The following is a 27,932-nucleotide window of genomic DNA, read 5'->3' on the forward strand; positions in this document are numbered from 1 at the left end:
AACTGACCAGGCTACAACACTTGGACATGTATAAATGATATTTAAACACTATTTAAATAATTCGATAAATAAAAACCTCATAATATATATATATATATATGATAAGATATTCAATACCGGATGTTAAAAAAAATAATCAGTCTAGCTACACAAACGTTGATATATTATATATTATTATTATTATTATTATTATACGTAAATATTATTATACGTAATTATTCATCTTATACTTATACAGTTATACGTAATTATTCAACGTAGTTATGTTGTTTTTTCATTACCTACTAATTTGATCATCGAATGTAAACATGAAAATAAACAATGTCTACGTGAAAATGGTAAATATGATAGTGATAGTGATTATAATGAATATAATATATTTAACCTGGTATTATCTCAAATCGAACTACGTAAAAAACAGTGTGAAGAATATGAACATGAAATCAAGAAACTTAAGAATATGCTTTATTTCCGCAATGTGACAATAAAGATAATAGAACAACGTGAACATGAACGTGAACGTGAACGTGAACGTGAACGTGAACGTGTACGTGAACGTGTACGTGAACGTGAACGTGAAAATCAACAACGACAACGTAAAAACACTAAACGTCGACGTGAACATAATTAATTATATAAAAAGTCGACGTGCAGATCTGCACGGCAACTTTTCATATGAAAATCAACAACGACAACGTGAACATAATTAATTGATTTACATAGTTATGTTGTTATGCTTAAATGTATGTTTTAATGTTTCGATGTTTAAAAATTTTTATTTTTATTATAATAAATAATAGAAATGGAAAATTTTAAAGCATCTTTAAATAAATGCGGCAACACTCAATATGATTTTGTAAAATTAGATACATTAGAACAAGGAAAAAAATATGAGGTGACTTCTTTCGAATATTTTGATACAGAGCATGGTAAAACAATAACTGTTGTATTAGATAATAAAATTAGAGTATTTTTACCAAATAGATATTTAGATAATGATGAAATGACAGATGAAAATATATCGTTATATAAAAATTCGAAAACAAAATTTAATCTTATTTATAAAGGAATGAAAAAATTAAACAAAGGAAAATCAATGCATTTGATTGATTTTGAATAAATTAGAAAAAAAAATATATAAACTTTTATAAATGGTATTTATAAAAGTAAAAAAAAATGGTTATATTCATTTACCACAACCAGAATTCAATGATAATAATAAATTCAAAATAGGTCTCGAATCAATGTATTTAAAAAGTTTAAATTTGATTAATATTGAATCAGATTGTAAAATAGAAATTGAACATAGAGAAATATATATAAAAAAAGGTATATATAGCATTTCATATTTAAATAAATTAATTGAACCGGTATTCTTATCTTATAATAATAAAAAAATTCAAATTGAATCTCCTTGTTATTATAAATTAGATGAAAAATTTAAAAAAAATTTAGGATTTGAAAATACAGAATTTGATTTTTCATTAGTTGGTAATACTTTAATGTATTGTCCTACTTCCGAAGAAAAATATATAAATATAGATCAAAAATGTATAATTAGATTAGGTAGAAATGGTGAAATACCGAAGATTGAAATTCCAATAGGAATATACACAATAAATGAAATTGAAAATTTAATGAATTGTTATGATTTTCCTAAAATAAGTCTTGAATTAATTGATGATTTTTTAAATATTACAGCCTCAATCGGTCTAAGTTTTGATGAATATTTATCAAATTGTTTAGGTTTTGATTATATGGGATATTTAATCCCTATAAATAGGGTATGGCCTGATTCATGGAAACTAGGTCCTGATATTGAATATACAATAACAGGATCAAACAAACCAATTTTTTATACACAATGTTTTTTAAAAAATATAAATGGTGTTATATTTAGCCAAACAAAAAAATCTGATAAAATATATAAAACTAAAATTGAAGGTAACTATTCAATTGATCAATTGAATAGTATATTACCTTCAAATATCAAATTACTAAATGATAATAATTTTATTAAATTAACTTCAAAAAATACTTGTTTGATAGACGAAAATTTAAAATTAAGTTTAGGGATTGATAATAATTTTTTATATAAACATGTAGGAGATTCTGAAAAATTAGATAGTAATATAAATAAACAATTGTTAGAAGTACATTGCAACATAATTGAAAAGTCTGTTTCATTTATTGATGAAAAAGTTATCGAAGAGGAACTTTTGTTTGTTTTTTATTATGATTCAAATAATCCTTTTATAAGATGTAATTCAATAATGTACAGACAAGTAAATGTAAGAACAATTCAAAAGATAGAAATATGTATTCTTGATCAAATTGGTGATATTGTTAATTTTGGTGATGATTTTATTGTTTATCTTGATCTAATTGAAGAAAAACAAAATAAATATTAAAATTATTTTTCAATAGAAAGAAAGGGCTGGGTGTATTGGACCCACCCACCCTCATTTCCTACTAAAAAAAAACAAAATAAATATTAAAATTATTTTTCAATAGAAATATTTCTATTGAAAACACAAAAATTTATTCCAGAAAGAGGTGGAGTACTATTATTGTTGTCAGAAAGACATGAAAATAATTCTCTTAAAAAAAGTGTAAATCTATTATCTAATTTAATTAGTAAAAGATTCTTCAATTGTTCCTTTTTCAATATCAAATAAAAATTCATCATTTCTGATGAAAAATACATAACAAATTGTACTTTTAGGTAAATCTTCATTGAAATCCACATGTAAAATAATATTTTGTTTAGTTGCAGAAATATTTGTTGGTTGTCTAGTCATGTTTACAAGATATATTGTTCTAAATGTTTTAAAATCGTTTGGATCATTATACATCAAAGGAAGTTCTTGATGAGTTTTATGAAAAGTTTTTTTATAATCCATTAAACTATCATAAGCTTCACAATATTTTTCATTCTTAAAATCTAAATCTTGAGTTTCTTCAGGATAACGTCTTCCATTTATTTCAAACCTAAAATTTTTCACATTACAATGATCAAATTCACAAGGATCATGTTCTTGAGTATTTAACTTGTTTGTTTGAAATACCACACCCGCAAACAAAGGACTATTAAGACTTCGATATTGAGTTGTTAAATCGAGTTTTATGGTTTTTCCTGATATATTTCTTTCTTCAATACATTGCCATGATTTAAAATTAAAAATATATTTTTTTTCTTGAGAAATTGTTTTTAAATCATTTAACAATAAAACTTTATACATAGGATTGAATTCTAAAATTGGAATTTTAATTGTAAATTCATCAATAATAATTTTTCCATCTTCTGTACCTGTAACAACTTTTTTTATTAACGCATCATCATCTGTATTTCTCGTAAAACTTATTTCCATATCACCTTGGAAAACAGGATATATTTGGTCTTTAAACCATCCTAATCCGAATTGTGATAACTTACCCATTACATTAAAACGACCTCCACCTTTATATTTACTTGAAAATCCTGAGTTTATAATTGGTCCGTTTGGATCCACAGAAAAATCTAACACACCTTTAATTGTACTAGCAACTCCTGGATTTTCGATTTCATCCAAGACTTTACCATGTTTTTTAACTTCAATTCTAGTAAATAAAAATGCAGGAAAATTATCAATTAGTTGTATTTTTGAATCTTTAGGATAATCTTTTCCATCTTTTTGCAAATATCTACCATAAATATAAAACTTTGCATCTTTAATGCTCAGAAAATCATCCATATTATCTATTCTAAAAATTGTAGTTTTATTAGGTGTATTAAGTTGTGAATTATTCAAAGGTAAAAAAGTTTTATATTGAGATCTTTCAATATATTGATCGTATTTTTTAAAAATATTATACATTATTATTTATAATAGCAAATATATATTTTTTTTTTTATATAAATGGATAAATTAATGGTAAAAAAATATATTGAAGATGATAGTAAAGAAAAATCTTTACTTGAAATACCTTCACGAGTTTTAGTGGTAGGAGCATCTGGCTGTGGTAAAACAACTTTGTTGTATAATATGATTATAAGTTATTGGATTCCATATAAAAATCTATATATTTTTACAAAAAATATTGATCAGCCAGTTTATAAAAAATTAAAAAAAATATTTGATGGAATATCTTCTATAAACATTCATTTTTCTGATGGTGATATAATATCTGTTGATGATTGTGAACCTAATAGTGTAGTGGTTATTGATGATTTTCTTTTAGAAGATCAAAAGTTGATAATGGAATATTTTATAAGATCGAGATCAAAGAATATTAGTGTTATTTATTTAACACAAAGTTATACTTCAGTAGATATAAAAACAATAAGAAATAATTTAACTGTTTTAATTGTTTTTAATCAATCAAATTATTATATTAAAAAAATATGGTCCGATTTTATTAGTAAAATTATACCATTAGACAAATTTAAAGACATTTTTAGAACTTATTGTAAAACATATGATAAAAAAAATAAAATAAAAACATATGGTTTCATAACAATAGACATAATAAAAAATGTTATCTATGACAATAAAGGTAATGATATTTTAAGTATTGATGAACGATGAAAATTTTTTTTTTTATTTAATAAATGGATATCAAACAAATTCAAAATGAATTAAAAAATAAAATTAAAAAAAATGTAACATTTGAAAACGAAACAGACAAAATGAAACAATTAATTCATCTTAGACAAAATTTACAAAAAACTTTTAAAAAATCAGATTTAGAACAATCCGAAAAAAATTTAAATTTTATAAAAAAAGATGAAGATGAAGATGAAGGTGACAACAATAACGCGTCCCCTATTCTCGGACACGTTGAATATACACCAAAAAATATCCAAAAAATAATTAATCTTAAAAAAAATTTACAAAATAACTATAGAAAAACAGTTTTAAACGATAAATATACATCAGAAGAAAAAGTAAAACATTATGAACCAATATTAAAAGCCTTATCAAACGTTGAATCATCTGTTAATGATGTTAAAGAGGTTGCTATTAAAACCGATAATGATATTCAAAAGATGATAATACCTACTCCTTATAAACCTCGTAATCCAGAATTATTACGATTAACAGAAGATCAAGATAATATGAAAACACCTAAAAGTTCTCCACTAATAACAACAAATAAATCTCCTATGCCTAAAAATATAATAATATTAGGTGAAAATGCGCAAAAATATTTACCAACTTTACCAAATGAAGCTAAAGGTGTTAATCCATTTGGAATATATTATATAAGTAAATCTGATGAATTCATGATCGGAAAATACCCTATAATATTTGACTTTGATGATATAATTTTAAATGGAAAAAAACATATACTAACCCCAGGTATGTGGAGATTATTAACTCATACAGATGTTACAAAATCAGAATTTTATACAAAAGAAGATTTTGAAAATTATGAAAAAATATTAATTGAAACAGATTCAATATACCAAAATAATGATATTAACACAGGAAAACCTAAATCAAGTGGAAGTGCTAAATATAATGAAATGATTAAACCTATTTGGGAAAAAATTAAACTAACATCAACAAAAACTAAAGAAAGTAAACCAAAAACATCAAAAAAAGATAAATCACCAACACTGAAAGAATCACAAAGTTTACCCAAAGGAGAAGGTTTAATAAAATATACAAATAATCCTATTGAATTTATTTATATCGATAATATAATAAAAATAATTGACAGACTATATTTTATATTAGCAGAAGAAATAGCGGGAAATTATGGTTTTCATAATGAAAAACTTGGTATTGTTCATTTGTTTAAACGAAACATGGAAACACTGATTGATACTCCCAAAAAAGGTGTTGAATATTTACTACAATCTTTGTTAAATTTACCAAAAGAAACAACAAATAAGTTAGAATATAATATTAAACAATTAATTGACAGACTACATGTTATATCATCTGCAGAAAGATCGGGAAAAAACACTTATCATGATGAAAAACTTGAAATTCTTAATTTTTGTATTAAAAAAATAGAAAAGATAATTGATATTCCCGTTAAAGGTGTAGAATACTTAATGTCGTATATTTCACATTTACCAAAGGATATTATAAAAGGTTCAGGGTTTTTTAATGATTTTTTAAATTGTTCAAAATTACCTCCGATACATTGGCCTGGATATAATTATCTAGGACCATTTACAAATTTAGATAAAAATATTCCCCCGATTAACAAGTTAGACGAATATGCAAGAGAACATGATTATTTTTATAAAGATCATAAAGATACTAAAACAAGACATATCGCTGATAAAAATTTACAACAAAAAGCAATGGAAAGATTTTATGCTTCTGATAGTTCTTTGAATGAAAAAATTGCTGCTTTGACAACTGCAAATGTAATGAAAACAAAAAGATATTTAGGAATGAATTTAATATTTGAATAAAATTTAATATTTTGTATAATAAAATGCATTTTAAATTAACTGAAAACCATAAAAAAAAATTGGCTGAAGCTCATAAAAAAAATTCTAATGCAACAATTCATATTGCTAGTGATAAAATATATAAAGGAGAAAATAAATATTATTTAGATCAAAATCAAATAGATAAATTAAAAAATGCCAAGAAAAAAAATTCTGGAGTAAGGTTGGAGATTACACCGAAGCAAATTAAAGGTGGATTTTTACCATTAATTTTACCTTTTCTAGAAGCTGCAGCAGTAGCTACTCCAGCTTTAATTGCATTGTATGATAGTTATAAAGATACTAAACATAAGAAAAAAATAGAAGAGGAAATAATTCGTCACAATAAAGAAATGGAAAAAAATAAAGGTTCTGGATTGAAGACAAATAAAAAAAAAAAATCGAAAAAATGATTAATTTCGATATATCAACATTTAGAAAAAACATTAAAAATTATCCAGGTTGTTATACAACTTTTTGGAGTAAAGTTAAAAATATAAATATCGAACCGTTAAGTAATTTTGATATAATAAAATTTGGAAATAATATAAAAAATTTTAGAGGTTGTTTCATGATAAATGAATTACCTGAAATACCTTGGTTAAATGAATGTGGGATATTTAATTTAAATAATTCTACTCAAAATGGTTCTCATTGGGTTGCATGGAAAAAAATAAAAAATTATAAAATATATTTTGATTCATTTTCGAGTACTCCTCCTCCTGAAATTTTAAATTATTTAGGTGATGATAATCTGTGGTATAACAATGACAAGTTTCAAAACTATGATGATCCACCTATATGTGGACATTTGTGTTTAGAATTTATTGAAAATTATAAAAAATTTATTTAAATATTTTTAATAGAAATATTTCTATTAAAAATGACGATTATTTAGTTATATTCTAAGCATTTTGGTTTTAGTGTGTGTACCTCCCATGCCAAGGACACATATTTTTATATTTCCTAAATCTTGAACAACACAAATATCATGAAGATATTTGTAAAAAAAAGTACCTGTTGTAATTAATAAATCATTAGCAATCTTACAAATTTCTAACCATGTTGGTGATTCTAGTATTTTAGAAGCATAAGGCTTTCCATTTCCAGAAATATTGTTTCCATGATCGACAATTACAATATTTCCTTTAATAGGAATTGTATTTAGATTATATTTAATTAATCCACTATCCTCATAGTATTCGTGATTACAAAAGTTCACATAGATTTCATCATTTAATATAGAGTTTCTTATTTCATTTTGCATTTCATTTTCTTGTAGCTTATTAAATTTGTCTACACAGTTTCTCATTTCTTCTCGAAGTTTATTTAAATGTTTTATAGAATTTATGTTTGCCATTGTTTATTATAATTTTTATTTTTTTTTTTTTAAATAAGATATTCAATTTCTTTTGAAAGATTTTGCATTTGAGGATTTTATTTCATTTTGTGATCTTTTTATGAATAAAGTTATTTTACTGATCTTTTTATGTTTAATTACAGTTTACTGATCTTTTTATGTTTAATTACAGTGTACTGATCTTTTTATGTTTAATCACAGTTTACTGATCTTTTTATGTTTAATTACAGTGTACTGATCTTTTTATGTTTAATCACAGTTTACTGATCTTTTTATGTTTAATTACATTTTACTAATCTTTTTTTGATTTATTACAGTTTACTGATCTTTTTTCTGATTAATTACAGTTTACTGATCATTTATGTTTAATTACAGTTTACTGATCTTTTTATGATTTATTACAGTTTACTGATCTTTTTATGTTTAATTACATTTTACTGATCTTTTTATGATTTATTTCATTTTGTGTTCTATTTCTGATAAAGCGAGCGTTTCTGATAAAGTTTACATTTTCTGATGATTTTCTGATGAAAATCAATCTTGTGATCTTTTCCTGATATTTTTAGGAAAAGTGTGCTCAAGTGCCCCACTTACTACTCATGCCGTCTGGTTTTAAGAGGCCGTCGTGGTAAAAGTGAAAAACATACAACGCTCAAGAGATGGCGTTGTATTCCGTATCGCCGCCGTCGCGGCTGGCCGTAACCACGCCCATCATCTACGCGCCGCGGCGCTTGTGTTATAATCGCGGGAGCGGTACATTATTATATCACGGACCGTCGTTATAGACGTTTCGCGTCAATGTAGTTGACCGTTGCGTAAATTGTCATCCAAGTATTTCTTACTATGCACTACCGCTCGGTACGTAGCTCCTAGTTCACGAGTCACGAGTCGCAACCTATTTATTAATTAAAGCCCCTGCTTACTTAAGAATATTAATCGATAAATAAAGCATACAAATAATAATACACCAAAACTTGATTTGTATTTCTAACCCAATTACTTTTTAAAATACATGTAATAACATGTATTTTTTTATAGTAACAATAATTTCATTACGATTAAATAGGTTTTTTTAGTAACTGTGTCACGTTTTTTACGATATTACTTATTAGTGACCTGAAGTACTTATCGTACGATATTTTCATCTCCAATTAGTATAACGTTTTAAATATTTTTGTTAGTATAAAATACATACCTGTTTACTTATTTTATTTTTAAACTTAATATAGGAAGTTGAGTGTTATACATAACATATTATATGAAATAAATAGAATAATACTTTAATTTTTTATATTATTTAATACAATAGCAATTTGCAGTAAAAAAATAATCTGTATACAAACATTACAAACTTATCATGTTCATATGATCTATATAAATATAAATAATGTAGGTACTTACAAATGTAAAAAACACATTTAATTTATGTATAATAATTAATTGAAACATAACATTAATATATATTTAATAATTTATTAAACGGACGAACCCAATTACAATAATTATAATATGAAAACATAAAATAACGATATACAGTATATAATATAGCTGTGGTGAGAGGTGTTCAATATTATTTAAGTGATTAAATTATTAATGTATAAATTAAAAGATACAATAGAGATACATATACAAATTTGGATTAGAGACAAATTTTTACTATTGAGAATTTAGATTCATATACAATGGATAACTAACGTATAAATAAGCTTATAAATATGTGATATGTTCATATTGTACATATTGTACAATGTACATATTATCTATACACAAAGTGCATAATTACCTAAACGTACATAATAATAAAATAAAATATATAATATAATGTAATGTACTTAAATATTTTACGCATATATTTTCCGCAATAATAAAAAAAACATCGGTGACTAATTAATTTTATTTGTGACCATAAATCGTTACAGATGATTTTTAATTAGCGCGGCAAATAAACATGTAAAATATATTTACAAAAAGTTATATTTTATTGTTATGCACATAGGTAATTATGCACTTTTTACATACAAAATATTATAATAATATGTAAATAAAAAAAATAACATAAAAAATATTTTTTATTTTTAGATTCTGAACGAAGTGATGAATGTATTGATTTTACAATGATGTGTGTTTTTTTTTTTTGTGTGTGTATAGCATAACTAGTCGAAATAATGCTTCGATTTCAAACTTTGGGGGTGGTTTCCGATGTAAAATTGAAGATCCTTGGTGCATTATAGAGGTCAAAAGTGAACATTTTCCAACAGTTTTCAAAAAAATCGAGAAAAACAAAAAAAAAATGACAGAAAAACGGGAATTTTTACGTAAAACCCGTTTTCGAGCAAATCGACTTTTTTATATGGTTGTCATTCAAAAACTAATCACTGTAAATACTTGAAATTTTCACCAAATGTTTATGTTAGTGTTATCTATATACATTTTAATTTTCAAAAATTTGAAAATTTCAGTCATCTATAAATATCTCAAAAAAAGTCAAAATATTTTGAAATTTAAATCATGTAAAGAAAACGCCAATCTAAATAACCGATAAAATTTTCAAGTATCTACGACTTATACTTTTTGAATAATTACAAATATTTAAAATCGTTTGAGGATAAATCGTTATCGTTACCCTATTTCGTAAAAATTTAAAATTCAAACGCACTTAAAATTTTTCCTATAATGATGCTTCGAGTTTTCTCTATAGCTACTTGAAGTAAAACTTATAGAAAAATTAGTGTTGTATTTTCAATCTTTAGTTGTAAACGCAAAAAATTTTATGATTTTTCAACTTCAGAATTACCTGCAAATTTTCGCGTTTTCGACATATTTCGTAAAAATTTGAACTATAAACGCTTATTAAAAATAATTGTTACTAACGATTTTTAATTTTTTTTAGCTACAATAAGAAAAACTTATAAGGAACCTTGTATTAAATTTTCAAGTTCTTTTGGTCGTCCAACATTTTAAATAAAAATTCTTCAAAAAAATCGAAAATTTCAGAGGTCTATAAATAACTCAAAAAAATTCGAAAATTTTTGAAAATTAAACTGTATATAGATAACACTAACATAAACATTTGGTGAAAATTTCAAGTATTTACAGTGATTAGTTTTTGAATAACAACCATATAAAAAAATCGATTTGCTCGAAAACGGGTTTTGCGTAAAAATTCCCGTTTTTCTGTCATTTTTTTTTTGTTTTTCTCGATTTTTTTGAAAACTGTTGGAAAATGTTCACTTTTGACCTCTATAATGCACCAAGGATCTTCAATGTTACATCGGAAATCACCCCCAAAGTTTGAAATCGAAGCATTATTTCGACTAGTTATGCTGTACACACACAAAAAAAAAACACACATCATTGTAAAATCAATACATTCATCACTTCGTTCAGAATCTAAAAAAATGTATATGATGTATGTTTTATATATAAAAATAAAAATTTATAGTAGATTTCATACAATAAAATGGCTATAAATTATTAAACTTTACCTAATTGTTTCCCTCGATGAGCATGGTGTTTGATTAACAGCTCCCAAGAAAAAAGGTGCCATAACAGATTCTATGGCCTCTGGATTGTGACTTAAAAATAATTACAATAAAATTGTATTATATAATTAAAAATCATACTAGTACATAGATTAAGTTTAATTATAATTTATTTTTAATTAATATTATAGTTATGGTATTATACATTTGAATAACAACCTAAAAATTATTACACCTAAAACTTTACCTAATTATTTCCTTTGATGAACATGGTGGTGATTGTCAGCACCTAAGTAACATGATTCTACAATAGGTTCTGCGATTTCTGGATTGGGACTTTGTTAACATAATTTTAGTGAATTGTATTAAATTAATAATAATAATATATAGGTACCTACCTCTTAGTCTTATCACGAATTCCTAGAATATTCTTCACTCGAGAACTCGGCCATTTTTTAACTGATAATTTTTTTGATGCGCAGCGACGAGTTTTTTTGTTGAGTTGATCCATTTTCACGTGAATAAATAATTAAAAAATATATAAACCGTAATAAAAATCTAGCGAAAATGTATTAGTTACTAGTTTACTACTACCAATAATTACTGGCGTGAACAGTTAGACATGCAGGATGTCAATATTTGAATCAATTTATTTCAATATTTAATGTTTTATCATTAATAATTAAATAGTTAAATAATAAATTGTTAGAATATAATTACTACAGTACTTGCACCTTACAAATACAATATAAATTAATAAACAATGTAATACGTAATCTTGAAAAATATATTCGTAAATTAGTAATATTATATAAATCGTTTAATGTTTCAGCAAATTTTGTTTGACAGACAATAATAAAATTATGCTGATTAAATGTTAATTAATATACAAAAACAATAATTTGTGTACTTAGTATTATGAAATATTACATATTTATTTATCCATCGTTGATAATTTTTTTCACAGCGTATGATTTAAAGTTTTTTACATAATATACAGTTATACTGATTTAAATGTAAAAAAATTCATCTGAAATATCAAATATCCAATTTTATCGAATAGTTTACTACAGTTTGAAATAAAAAATTGTTTGAATCGGACGTTTTCTTGCTGATTAGCTACAGTTTTAAGATTTGGTTCCATTTTGCGTAAAATACGATAGTAATAGGAATACGAAAATATTGGAAATGTAAAATAATATTATTCAATGACAAAATTATTATTTTCATATTGACAATTTGGCTATTTATAACCAGCGCGCGGCAGAGATAGATAACCAGTTTTGACCTATGGAGCGGTACCGCTGCTTATGAACGCGGGGTGGTGGCAGAAGTACTGTTCAAAATGCTGCCACTGTAGTCACTAGAGCAGCACATGACGACGGCGAATTCATGATTTTTTTGCCAAAAACATACTTTTTTATTTCCAATAGTACTCAGGCCTCGTTGATCGTAGAAACATGATTTTAGTATCAAAATAATCACGAGAAGTTGTAGGTACTTAAAAATCTTGGAACAGATTTTCGATACCTCAATTTGCTGATTTTATATAATTTTAAAAAAAAATTAAAATTTGTTACAAACTTCAAATGCAAATAAAATTGGTTAGAAAACATAAATCAAAAATCATGTTTCTACGATCAATGAGCCCTGAGTACTATTGGAAATAAAAAAGTATGTTTTTACGGTCGATTTTTTCCTACTGTGACGGCCTCTTAATATTGGTACTATTGGAGTTGCCCATTCGCTGTGGTCGACGGAAACTAAAATGTTGCTTTTGATTAAACGCTCAATTTCGGTTTCAACTTTTCCCTTTAATGCTAATGGAATAGACCTATGTTTGTAAAATTTAGGTACTGCCCCCGCTTTGATATTTAATGAAATTTCGTATTTGTTAAAAGTGCCTATTTCATCTTTAAAAACATTGTTATATTTTTTTATAATACTATCGACACTTACGTCATTTTCAATACTAAACAAGGTAAAACATTTTATGTTTTTTATATCATTTCGACCTATTAATGGAGGACCACCATTGTCGATAACATAAAGGCACATTGTAAATTTTTTATTTTGGTACACCGAATCGACAAATATTTTTCCTATCGGTTTAATGTCGTTGCCGACGTAATCAGATAGCGAAATGTCATTTTTTTTTAATTTGATATGACTAAACAGTTGATGATATAATCTTTTTGAAATTACGCTATGTTGTGAACCGGTATCAATTTCGAAGCTTACATTATTGTTTTGTACAATTAAATTAACTGTAAACGGTTTTACCGCTTTATTTTGAAAATTTTGATCAATTATGGAAAAAAAAGTATTCGAAAGATCATAATTAACTGTTTCGTCATCATCATTATTATCATACAAAAATTTATTTTGTGTTTTTATATTTTTCTTTTCTTTCATACCCTTTTTACATACGGTGGACAAATGACCTTTTTCACCACAATTGTTGCACTCGAAGTCCTTGTATCTGCAGTCTTTTTGAAAATGATTGGAACGGCCACATATCCCGCATTTGATTTTTGACTCCTTGTATGTGTTGAACCCCTTCTTGGCAGTATGTCCATTATTTTTTTGTTGGTACTTCAAGTCTGCGTATTCTTCTTTTTTTCCAGCCACTCTTGTCATTTATTGCAGCTTCTTTGGCTGTCGCGATTTCCATTAGATTTGAATATGTAACTCCAATTTTTGAGGCATCCTCTTCTAACAGACGATCTTGGATTGGTCCTGAACCCATTCCGACAACAAATATGTCTCTAATGACTGTTGTTAGTTCCGACGAAAACCCACATTTTGAAGCAAGATTTTTGACACGTGCACCCCATTGGCACACCGATTCATCTTGTCTTTGTTTAGCTTGATAAAATGTATACCTAGCCGCGAAGTACGATTTTATTGGTTTGAAATATTTGTTCAAACTTTTCATTAGAGTTTCATACTCAACATCGTTTAGCGTGCTAGGAACACATAAACTAAAAAGTACTTTGTGAATTTCCTCACTGGCTGATGATAATAGAATGGCTCTTTTTTGAATATTATTTTCGATGGCATTTGCCAAAAAAAAATTGGTCAATTTTGACTCAAAAATTGTGATATCCATACCTGTTTCAAAGTTTCCAGGTGACCCAATAACTTGATTGAAGTTCGTTATGGATTCTGTCTTAGGAGTTGCCATTTTGTATTAGTATGAATACAATACTTGAAACTTCTAATGCACTAGTGATTACGATTAAATTATTATTTTCTTCGTCGCCAATTTGTTATGTATTATAAATATAAATAATAACATAAACGTATTATATAGACATTTATTGTTGACAGTATAAATCGTAATGACGTACAATATATTTCTACTCGCTAATAACCGATGGGCAGTCCCCACCGATCGTAATATGATACTTATGATTATTGTTAGTATAAACAGTATAGGTGTAATATCATATAATATAAATGCTGAATATGCAACAAAAAATATGAAATATGAAATGTAAAATATGATATTTTACATTTCATATTTAATAGTATGGGTAGACTGCTAATTTTAGTACCTAGCTGATATTTAAATCTAACATATTGGACAAATTAGTCTATACATTTTTATTTATTTTTTAGTCACTATAATTTATGCAATCCATAATAATAAAATAATAAAACACAAAAAATAAAATATAATAATTATGTCCAGGAGGTGTCACTGGTAAAAATTAATTAGGCACTCAAAGGGTTAATTAATCAATATAATATAATAATATATACATTAAATACTATTACTAAATTGAATTGAAAACTTGTTGTGATTAGTATTAAATAATTATTTATCATAGTATCAATAAGTTGTTACTTGTTAATTAATCAAAATATACATATTATAAATAAATATATATTATGTTATACTTACAGAAATGTTGTTCGTAGGTCACCAACAATTTTTTTTCACTTTCAACAAAATACACTATATTATAACAAATTATTAAGAACTGACAGTTAGTAAGTACATAAACTAAACAACAACAAAACGAACGGGAAAACAATATTTCAGCTTTTGTCTTTAGTTCTAGACCATTGGCAGAAATATACGAATAAATAAAAGCAGAAATATAAGTGTGAACTTTTAATAAATATAGTAGTCGCAGAATGAACAGGCAAAACCTCGAGCGAAACAGCAGATTATACTGGGCACAGTGAACCGCGGTATTAGCAGGCATATCTTCTGATATGCGATGGTTCTTGGGATGACTGATTTTGCGAAAATCTGCGATTAAGTATTTACCCAGACTAAACCTTTGTGGCTATGTGCGTCTTTGTCTGAAGCCCGCGGTCCGCGATCGTTCGAAAGTTCTTAGAACACTATTTTCTTTCCACAGTGTTTAGTGTTTATACCTACTGGTTAGTGGTTACGTAAATTATAACTAGCATACTTCATGATTATACATTTTAATTTTCGATAAATTATTTGTATAAAATATAGGTACTATAAAATATCTACTGGAGATTCAATTATTATTATATAGTGCCAAATCCTATGTAAATTATGCTAATAAAACGAATAGCGTGTTTAATGTTTATAGAAATTATAGCATTGGTACTAACCAATTCGCTAATAATTATATATTAATACCTATATACGTATTTAAATATGCCTATATTATTATAGTTAAAGACACAGCATAAATAAGATGTATACAATATAATATAAAAACAGTAATATTATAATATTATACATATTTTATTTTTATTTGCACAGCATCAACAATTAATAAGTATCAACTTGCCAATAATAATATTATTATATTATATTATATATTGTATAATAGTATAATAATTATTACTGTCGTTTTTATAATAAAGAAAACTCTTAAGAAAAGATGCCTTCTCTTTGTTTTCTCTTTCCAGTTCACGCGCAACATATCGTATTATTTATGCAGAATCATTTTTTTTTTATGTTTTCGAGTAATCTTGAAAGTAAAATCACCTATTAAAAAAATTATAGGAAGTAATATTTTTAAGGGTATGAGTGTCATATGGTATGACATATGAAGACATGTATCGCTTCGTATACAATAATGTCTCAAAAAATTTTAAATTAAATTTTTTTTTTTTTTTGAAAGTCGAATTCATCAAATTCAAATATAGAGTAATAAAATACAATCTAGCCGATATATCAATTAACCGTCGAAAATAATATCTTTTTTAATGTTTTAATAGAAAATTACTCAAAAATAATAAAAAAAAAATTTTTTGGTGAAAACTCGCGTTAAAATTAAACATACCTATATAAATAATATTATAATTAAATAATTGATTTTATTAATTTTAAAAATAAGTTAGAAATAACTTTTTAATAATATTTTCAACAAATATATTAATGATATATTGATATCATTAAGACATATATTTTGTGATAATCTTAAAATATTTTCTAGAATCATTTTCAACCTATTTTGAAAATAATTTCAAAATTATATTAAATACAATATATTTTTAAGATGTTTTTAGAATATTTTAAAGGAAATATTTTCCTTATGATGATTAAAATATATTTTTAAAATGCCATCATCATACAGAATGCTATGTGGGCGTACGTTATTTTATTACGTTATTATTTATATTTTATTATACTCGTTTATGAGGTTTTTATATATGATAATACTCGTGAATCATGATAATAATATGATCATTTTTCTGTTGGTCGTTGTTCTGTCTGAGTGTGTTATTACCACGGTTATCTAGTAGATAATAACCGTGGTTATTACTTATTAGCTGTAAGCGACGTTTATTACTACCCTAGAACAATACTACAAGACAGTACAAGTATTGGGAAACGTAAACTTTTAAATAATTTTAAAAAGAAGAAATCGTAAGTAATTTTTATTATTTTCTAATTGGACTTCATTTGGAACATTATTATTATAATTACTAATTTTATAAAATGTACACAATTTGATGTTCTCATCTAAGGTAAAATATTTTGGATTCTATGAATGTATTGATTTTACAATGATGTGTGTTTTTTTGTGTCTGTGTACACCATAACTTGTTGAAATAACAGTCTTATTACAGTGGTAGTTGATTAATTTTAATAATAATAAAGTATAAAACTATAAACACAGTACTTACTGTACACTGTAGTATTGGGTATAAATCTAGTTTTAGTATTTGTATTTTAGTATTTGTAATAATTTAAACACATCCATGATAATAAAAAATTTTATATAAATAATACCTGCATTTTATTATCAACTTCCACTCCAACACCTGCAGCACGGACAGTACGATTTATGATGGATGATAGTGAAAACTCGTAAGATTAAAAAATACAGTATTTTTGCATTTAAAAAAATTAAAAAATTCATGTTTATAAAAAATTTTAGTGAGAATAATACCAGCAATATGACATCAACTTCAACACCAGTTCGATTTATGATGGAAGATAGTGAAAACTCGTAAGATTTTATATTGCGATTAATAATCTAGGTTATTCTTAAAATATAGAATTTTCACGCAAAACCAGTTTTCAACAAAACGATATTTTTATTTTGCTGTATAACTCTAAAATAAAAATGTGTACATTGTACATTTTTTATACTTTTTTCAAAATATTTTGACCCTTTTTGAGTTTTTTTTTTTTTTTAAAGAGGATGCTATACACCCGAAAATTGTTACTAAAACATGCTCTTCGCCAAACTATTTTTCTCTTCACCTATTTGTTGTAGACTTAAAATTAATATGTCATTAAAAAGAGGAGAACTTTATCTATTATCTCTCGTCGGATTTTTTCTTTATCTTAATTTTTTATCCTGAAAATTGGCCGTTAAAAAACAAAAAAAGTCAAAAACTTTATCATCAATTGTGGACGTTGTATTAAAGTTATTGAAAAATACCGACGAGAGATAATAGATAAAGTTCTCCTCTTTTTAATGATACGTTAATTTTAAGTCTACAATAAATAGGTAAAGAGAAATACAGTTTGGCGATAAACATGTTTTTTGAAATTGAAAAATGTACACCACGTATACAGCATAAATAAGTGCTGCTCTAGTATGTGAACGACAGTTACGGGTACTACTAGAGTTAGTAGACTCTTCACTCCACCACCACTATTGCAAGGCAGGCAGCTGAATGTATTGTTTGCGCGCGAACTACTGCATAATAATTGTGTCCGATGTTCATGCACAATGTTATCTATGTTTTCGGAAAGACGACAAAATAAGTTTAATTTTGTACGGCGGGCGGGCGGGCTAATTATAATAATTCCATCAACAATGTATGGTTCGTAGGAACGAATAACTCGTTATTATAGTCTAATAAAGTTTATAGATTATAATGATATAATATATTTAAATCAAGAGATAATTTATAATATTATATTATGATTATTTCTTTTACAAATAATTTTATTATGTATACTCTATACAGTGGCGTAGTTATAAATAACATATTTGTATATTATTCTCATTAAAAAGGCTTAATTTAGAATTATTAAACCGAATTACATTCGATTATCGATCGATTGATTATCGTAGTCTCGTAGAGACTAGTCTTATAAATTTCTAGCTTCATTTGTCTTACGAGTATAAATGAATTCAGACCTATAAGCTATAAGACAAGAAAATTATATTTAAATAGTATTTACTAGTTACTACTTTAGACCTTAGTAGTTAGTACCTACGTTATTTTGTTTTATTTTATTTGGCGTTTTGTGTTTGGATATTATTTTTTTATTTTTTTATTATTTTAATTCAAATAATTAAAAAAAAATGTATGTTAAACAACTGATTGCAAAGAAACCAATTAGTAAACTTCAAAACCGTTTACGCATGAAATGTTTAAGAGCTAAAAACAACAATATTGCGAATGAGATCAACATTTCGTAAGTATCTATACCAATGTTGATTACTTATTTCATATTTTAAAATTATAATCATTTATTCATTTATACTTGATTAAACTAATTTATAAATAACAAGTTATTATCTTTTGTAGTATTATAAAAAAACTCATGAAATACATTATTTTTTTGTTTAGTGAATTTCCTAATGGTGTTCCTATCAATTATATTGATGAAACAATAATAAATATAACTAATATTGGATCACCAGAATCTGCTACTATTGAGTATACTATATTGCATTTATATAATTATATATTATATTAATATAACATAATGCTAAATTATTATTTGCTAATGTAGTATGCGATTTACCTTGTCCGAACGATTTATACTTGAAATATATATATACAATATACTCATTTGAATTATTAAACTAAATTTGTAAATATTTATTTTACATAGGCGACCAAAATGGATTATTGCCATTGATAAATTTTGTATTTCTTTTTTTATAAAGTAAAATAAAAAAAGTCGTGGATGTCGCTATGATGTACAGTAGGTTACTGTAATGGATGGGATTAAATTTGAATGCAATGATAGGTATCATTGTATACGAAAAACGATTCTGAACGAAGATGATTTGTCAGTCTAGGATATATTATATTTAAATATTGTCATATATATTCTATTTTGAAACAAATATTTTATTTTTCAATTAGGACGCATTTTGCATAAGGCATGGTTAATCAATTTTTCCAAAAACATTGCATGTAGTTATCATAATTCATAATAACTTATATTATCATAGATATACATATACCTGGTTTGAGGATAAATCGTTATCATTACGCGATTTCATAAAAATTTAAAACTCTAACGCTCAAATCATTTTTCCTATAATGACGCTTCAAATTTTCTCTATAGCTATTTGAAGCAAAACTTATGGGAAACTTGGTGTTAAATTTTATAACCTTAGATATAAATACAAACAATATTATGAATTTTGAACTACAAAATAATTCGCAAATATTCATGGTTTTGACGAATTTTTGTCAATATTTGAAATTCAAATGCTAATAAAAATTTAATTTGAATTTCCGGTGGACATTTTTTTTTGTGATAAAGATTGACAAATTTGTAAGGAATCATGTATTAAATTTTCAAATCTTAGATTTAAAAAAAAAAATTTTATGAATTTCTAGCTTAAAACAATTTGTGAATTTTTGTGGTTATTACGTTTTTTGTCAAAATTCAAAATTTGAATGCTTATAAAAAAAAATTGTGACTATGAATTTATTTTATTTTTCAACTGCAATATGTTAAGAGCCTTGTATTAAATCTTCAATATTTTCTACCCAGAAAATAAAAATGTTATCGATATTATTTTTAAAAAAACTAATCATGATCGAAAATTGCATAATTAAAATTAACCTAACCTATGAATAGTTAAACTTAAATCAAAATTTTTAAAAATTTCATGGTGGATAGAATATAGGTACTTATATAAACATTCAGTGAAAATTTCATGTATCAATGGTCGTTCGTTTTAAAGTTACATCGATAATCAAAATCGATTTTGTCGAAAACTGATTGTACGTAAAATTTCCTGTTTTTCCGTTAAATTTTAGTTTGTTTATCCCGATTATTTAGAAAAATATTAAGAATTTTTTACTTTTTATCCCCCAAAGTATCAACTAGATTCACTTTCTGGTTTAACAAGGTACTGAAGTTACAAGTCAAAGCAATTTTACTGCCCCAAAACGTAATGACAAACACAAAAAAAAAATATTCATGGTTTTGACGAATTTTTGTCAATATTTGAACTTCAAATGCTAATAAAAAAAAATTATGCCTATGTATCCTTATAATTTTTTATTCACTTTAAGAATAACTTATGAGGAACTTTGTATTAAATTTTCAAGTATTTTGATATGGCCAAAAAAATTTTATCGACACTTCAAAAAAAAATTTTCAGACAAATTGAAAATTTCAGTCGTCTATAAATATCTCAAAAAAAGTCAAAATATTTTGAAAATTTAATCATGTAAAGAAAATACCAATCCTAATAACTGGTAAAATTTTCAAGTATCTAGGACTTATACTTTTTGAATAATAATAAATATTTAAAATCGTTTCAGGATAAATCGTTATCGTTACGCTATTTCGTAAAAATTTAAAATTCAAACGCACTTAAAATTTTTTCTATAATGATACTTCGAGTTTTCTCTATAGCTACTTGAAGGAAAACTTATGGAGAACTTAGTGTTGTATTTTTAATCCTTAGTTATAAACGCAAAAAATTTTATGATTTTTCAACTTCAAAATTACTTGCACATTTTCGCGTTTTCGACAGATTTCGTAAAATTTTGAACTATAAAAGATTATTAAAAAAAATTGTGACTTACGATTTTTAATTTTTTTTAGCTACAATAAAAAAAACTCATAAGGAACCTTGTATTAAATTTTCAAGTTTTTTTGGTCGTCCAACATTTTTTTACCGACACTTCAAAAAAAAATTCTCAAAAAAAGTGTAAATTTCAGTGGTCTATAAATAACTCAAAAAAAGTCAAAAATTTTTGAAAATTAAACTGTATATAGAGAACACTAACATAAAAATTTGGTGAAAATTTCAAGTATTTAAAGTGATTATTTTTTGAATTACAACCATATAAAAAAATCGATTTGGTCGAAAACTGATTTTGCGTAAAAATTCCCGTTTTTCTGTCATTTTTTTTTTGTTTTTCTCGATTTTTTTGAAAACTGTTGGAAAATGTTTACTTTTGACCTCTATAATGCACCAAGGATACCAAGGACACCAAGGGTACGCGCGAATATTACAAATAATACCGCGGCGTTTACTGTGTGAATTTTATATTGATGGGATACATCATAGTCGAACGTTCATGAAATAATAATCGGCGCTCCCGAGACGCGCTGAATGAGCAGTGCCAGTTGTAGTGCCGCCGACTGCGAGTAGTGGGCGTGGCTTAGACGTCGCGCGCTTGCGGATCCCGAAAACACCTAATAGCGCGTTCTCTCGGCCGTTGCATACGTAACACTTTGGGTATCACGCCCTCTTAATTATTGCTTTAAAAATTTAAAATCTTCAGTCTCGGTTTGCTTAAAACAGGTAAGTAATTTTACTAAGTACTAACTATATAATATAAATTAATTACCTAGTAGAAAAATAATCGAAAGAAATATTTATACTTTAGCCTACTTAATACTACATATATTAATAATAGTTACACATATACATACACATTTCAATAATATTTTGTACCTACTTATTGCGACTTGCAGGTATAATTACCTCATATAGTCATGATATTTATATAATTTGTATTGATATATTGTATATTTTGGTGTTCACCACTGCCCGTACATCATAATACAGTTTAAAACTATCTAAAGTGTATGAAGTGTATATTATAGTGAGTTTTGCATTTACAGTTTAAACTTGATCCAGCCTCTGAACAGTCTGAACCAAGTTTAAACACTATTGTAAAACAGACTCATAATAAAGAATAATATATAAAGAATCTTTTCCTTCCATTCTAATATAAATAGTAAACACCTTTTATTTTCTCTTTAAATCCTGGTAGGTACTTAAATACTTACACATGTATTATATATTTTTTTAATTTTATAATTATCTTGGTAATATTATACATGTATATTATGTTACAATATTGTACATAATAATATGCATATTTTGTAATATTTACCAGTAATTTTTGGCTTACCCGGACAACATTGTTGGCTTACATAAGTACCTATTTTGTTTCTAAAATTTATTTAAAAGTGAACCGAAGGTATTTATTACCAAATACGAGTACCTATGTTGATTCTCCTCAAAAATATTTTTAAAGAGTAGTGCATAGTGGTAACATACTACATATACTTAGTGTACCTACTGGCTACTATCTATATAACGCTACATAATTAATATTAGGTACTTATATTGATTTATTTGGCCGTTTTCTTTTAATATTTTTAATTTGTGAGATTTTGAGCCTATGAAGGCCAGATAATGTTTCCAACATTAAAGAATAACTAACAAGTAAATAAGATAATATTATTATAGTGTTTTTTGAACATCAATTATTTAATTATTTGCCATATAAACGATTGTAGAACATTATTAAGTACACCAAAAAAAAAAGTTAATATTCGAAGTGTAAATCCAGGTCATTATTATCATTTTGGTTTAACTGCTGGAATATTAAGATATGCAACATCTGATTTGAGTGAGGTTAAAATAGCCATTGGCATTGATGGTCTTCCTTTATCCAAAAGCAGCAACAGTCAGATTTGGCCTATTTTAACATATATTATTGATAGAACAAAGAAAGTTTTTCCTGTAGGCATTTATCACGGAACAGCTAAGCCAAAAGATAGCAATGATTTTATGGCAGATTTCATTACAGAAATTAAAGAACTCATAGTTAATGGTATTGTACTAAATGGTTCTAACAAACAAGTATCAATACATGTATTTGTATGTGATGCCCCGGCTAAAGCCTTTTTATTAAAAATCAAAGGCCATTCAGGGTTTTTTTCTTGTACTCGATGTGTTCAAGAAGGCGAGTATTATAAAAATTGTGTCTGTTTCCCATACTCTGATCCAAAATCTGATAAAAGGACACATGAAATGTATTTAAGGAGGTTACATGAAGAGCATCATGTTGGGAACACATTATCAGAGCTACCAGGACTAGATTTGGTCCAATCAATTTTTTTAGACTATATGCATTTAGTTTGCCTCGGAGTTGTAAGAAAATTGATTTTACTTTGGCTGCATAAAGGACCATTGTATGTACGTCTGTCTAAACATAATGTTAAACAATTAAGTATGTCGTTATTAAGTATAAATTCTTATATACCTTGTGATTTTGTTAGAAAAGCAAGAGAAATACATGAAGTAGGCAGGTGGAAAGCCACTGAGTTACGGTTATTTTTAATATACATAGGTCCTATAGTATTAAAAAATATTGTCAAAAAAGATGTATACACAAATTTTATGGTTTTACATGTTGCTATGTTAATACTGCTAAGTCCAAATCGACAAGACTATGTAGCGTATGCAAAACAACTTTTAAATTACTTTGTAAAAACCTTTGAAATAATTTATGGTCGTGAACACATTTCACATAATGTTCATGGACTTCTTCATATATCAGACGATTATAAATACTGTGGCCCTCTGGATAATAGCAGTGCATTTGTATTTGAAAATTTTATGAAAGAGTTAAAAGCTAAAATAAGAAAACACGATAAACCATTGGAACAATTAGTAAATCGATATACTGAAAAATACAACAAGATACAAATACCTCAAAATCCAAAACTGCAATTTTTGGTATCAAACCACATTCAAATGGACCATTAGTTAACAACATTGATGGAGTTCAGTACAAACAGTTACAAATAAATCGTACAAAAATTAATATATCTGCAGTTGATAAAGAGAGTTTTTTCCTTACTAAAAGTGGAGAAGTTGCAAAATGTTTAAACATTGTACACTGTCAAAATCATATAATACTTATTGGAAAGATTTTTGAATGTAAATATATATTCTATACGAAGCCAGTTGATTCAACATTATTTAATATTTGTTTTGTAAATCATCTTTCGGAAAATTTAAAATACTGGAATGATTTTGAAATTGAAAAAAAAATAATGTTAATAACTCACAATAACTTATTAATTGCAATGCCTTTAATTAATTCCTAAATTGTATTTTTATAATATAAGTCTAATAATAGTGTACATTTTGTTTTATTATTATTGTTAGTTATTTTGTAAATTAATTTCAATTTGATTTGTATATATCATGGATTCACATTTCAGAATGTGGACCGTTGTACATTTTATTAAAGACAATACTGTTGAATCAGTTCCTAATATATGGTACAAAAGAAAAGAAAACAAGTGTGCTTGGCCTATATTAAAACATTCTGTAAAAAAAATGATAGAAAAAAGAGCATATCCAAATGAAATTGATTTTCAGTGGTTGCCAGCTAGAGTTCTTGGACATTCATATGGTAAGACTTAGTTTAAATTAAAAAATTGTATAATTTATGTTTTTTTTTTTTTTGTAGGTAGTTTACACGAAGCTCTTCAAAAAGCTAACAAAGCACAATTTTTTACAGATTTATCTTCAGGAAATGAAGATAATAACTGTTCGAAAAATTTAAGTTCTGTTAAATCTAAACGTATTCCAAGTCCTCCAACTTTTGTCATAAGTAAATAATGTTTTTTAATTTTAAACATTTATAAAACTATGTTAAACGTTTTTAATAGTAAATTTAATTAGCGTATTATTTAAATATTCTGTAATACTTTTAATTTAAATAGAAAAAGATGAAACTGCAGAGAAGTTGCAGGTTGATTTTGATATGATGTTTGAATCTGAAAATGAGGATAATGATGATACTGATAAAGATCCTGAGTACCAACCTGCAGAATTTGCTGTGAATGGTATATTTATTTTTTTATATTAAAATATTATTAATTAGTATTAAATTAAAATATGTTGTATATGCATAGTATAGGTATGTTATTTTTGTGTATAACTAATAGTTACATTTTACAGTTGATATGACGCCAGAGAAATCACCAATTGTCGATAATTTTATTTTAAATTCACCAAGTGGAAAATTTATTGTTGAAAACAACTACAATAATCTTTTAAATGAACAGTATTCACAAACAAAAAATGCAGGTATTTCAGTATCTCAACCTACACTTGTTAATACTCCAACAACAGGGAACACGTTTAAACGATCCTTATTCAGGTCTGAACCATCCAATAAAGGTAAAATAATAATTTAAGTATATATAATAAGTATTCATAAGTTTTAAATTATTATATATGATTAATACTGGCTTCAACATTTGATTTAGGAAACATAAGCAAACCAAAGCAGGATCATAAATATTTTATGCCACCAGTTGGTATGTATTCCTATTTACTTTAGATAAAATTATAAAGTGTACAAAAACTAAAATATTATTTATAAACAATAAACATAAATAAATAGTATTGTCTTATGGTAAATTGTAGTAACTTCATTTTTATAACAATTTTAAATAATACTTAATATATTGAATCCTAAATTTCTGTAGTAATATATTTCAATGTATAATAAATTATTATTATATGCCTGAGCATAGCTGAACTTTTAAATAAAAATAATATTGTTTTTTTCTGTAAAAAAAAATATTAAATTAAACAGTATTATGTAACAAATATATTGAAAATTTGAATTTGATTTATATTTTTAATTGTTATGTGCCATATTATTGAGCTGAAATGGATATTACATTTTTTTTTATGTGTGTGTGTGTGTGTGTGAGAGAGAGAGAGAGAGAGTGAGAGAGAGAAAGAAACCTAATTAGGAGATTTTGAATTATGTTTATTGTATTAATATAATCAATATACTTATATTATTACATTCTTTATTATCAAGATAAGAAAATAATTAATTATAATAACAATATATTTTAGATTTCCAACATTTTGTGGTTAATACATTAACAAAACTTAAATTTGATATGGCTCAAGTGATTAACACAACAACTGCAACAAATTTATCACTGGAAAACCTACTCAATACACAGTTCCAAAACACATCTTTAAATATGACACAAACACTGAATGAACCAGATCTTAATGATGTTTTTCCTATTAATTCACTTGAAGAACTAAATCAGTTGGAAATAAAATTGGAAACCGATAAGCAGTTTAGATCAAATTTGGTATGTTTTTAAAATATGTGTTTTACCAAATTACAACTATAATTAATATTAAGTGTTTGTATGCAGATTTCAAAATTATCATTATTGGTGGGCACAAAAAGTGTAGGAGATAGTGTACGTCGTATAATGTTTAAAATGTTCAATGATGACATTTTAATTTCATACTCATTACAAGGCTTTAAAAAGAAAAAATGTTTTCAAAAGCTATCAGTTTACCATTTATTGATCGGTAAGTTGATATTGAATAAAGAAAAATTTTACATAGTTTTCAGTTTATTCAAATACTACTTATATTAAATAATTTTTAAAATTATATTTCTCACTTATTCTGTGAGGTAATATGATAATCACCCCCCCCCCCCCCCCCCAAAAAAAAAAATGTTATATTTTTATAGTAAACACATTTTGAATAACAAATTATGTTAATATTGTTTGCTTTAGATAACTTAAAATTCATTTCCAAGTATAATTGTCATCTGTAAATGTTAAAAATCATATTTTGTTTTCATGTTTTAATCTGTTCTTCCAGTGATTAAGTTCCTGCCCCCCCACACACACACACACACGCCTTAATAAGGGTCCAGAACATTCCCGTTATCTAGCCTATATATGAATCACATTTTGTTTATATATAATATTACCTCTTTAATAAATTCTTTATTTTTATACAGTTGTACCTATCATTTTTATTTCAGAATTTTACCTTTTAAACTATAGTAATAAATTCATGTATTGAAAATAAAATGAATATTAAAATTATCTCTTTCAGATGCCTTAAGAGTTCATCCCAAATTCAAAACTCTTATAAACAAAGAATTTGATATTCCATTAGCAACAGGGTTAGCACATGCAAAATTTAGAATGCACAACAAAAATATTGACAAAATAACTAATAATAATAGTACAACTCTTTAAAAAACATTTTCTATTAATTTTTTCTGTACTACTATTTAATATTTCAAACAAGAGGAAGAAGAATTTGTTTTAATTTAATTTTTTACAATTTTATAATATTATTATATTATATATGTATCATGTCTCTTATTATAT

General features: G+C 25.6%; 1 protein-coding gene and 1 pseudogene across 1 annotated transcript; both read left to right on the top strand.

Annotated features, from left to right (window-relative positions):
- The first annotated feature begins 509 nt into the window (after window positions 1–509).
- Window positions 510–24,854, top strand: LOC149063008 (uncharacterized; annotated as a pseudogene).
- On the top strand, window positions 22,153–27,916 carry LOC107170863 (uncharacterized). Its single transcript, XM_015521067.2, has 9 exons — window positions 22,153–22,248; window positions 24,972–25,165; window positions 25,223–25,366; window positions 25,479–25,601; window positions 25,717–25,938; window positions 26,028–26,078; window positions 26,632–26,882; window positions 26,949–27,111; window positions 27,652–27,916. The coding sequence occupies exons 2-9, from the start codon at window positions 24,973–24,975 to the stop codon at window positions 27,795–27,797; spliced, it is 1,293 nt and encodes a 430-aa protein (XP_015376553.2). The 5' UTR covers window positions 22,153–22,248; window position 24,972; the 3' UTR covers window positions 27,798–27,916.
- The last annotated feature ends 16 nt before the right edge of the window (window positions 27,917–27,932 follow it).

This window comes from Diuraphis noxia, unplaced genomic scaffold (assembly GCF_037042655.1).
Source record: "Diuraphis noxia isolate RWA-SAM2 unplaced genomic scaffold, SU_Dnox_SAM2 contig0001, whole genome shotgun sequence".
NCBI lineage: Eukaryota > Metazoa > Arthropoda > Insecta > Hemiptera > Aphididae > Diuraphis > Diuraphis noxia.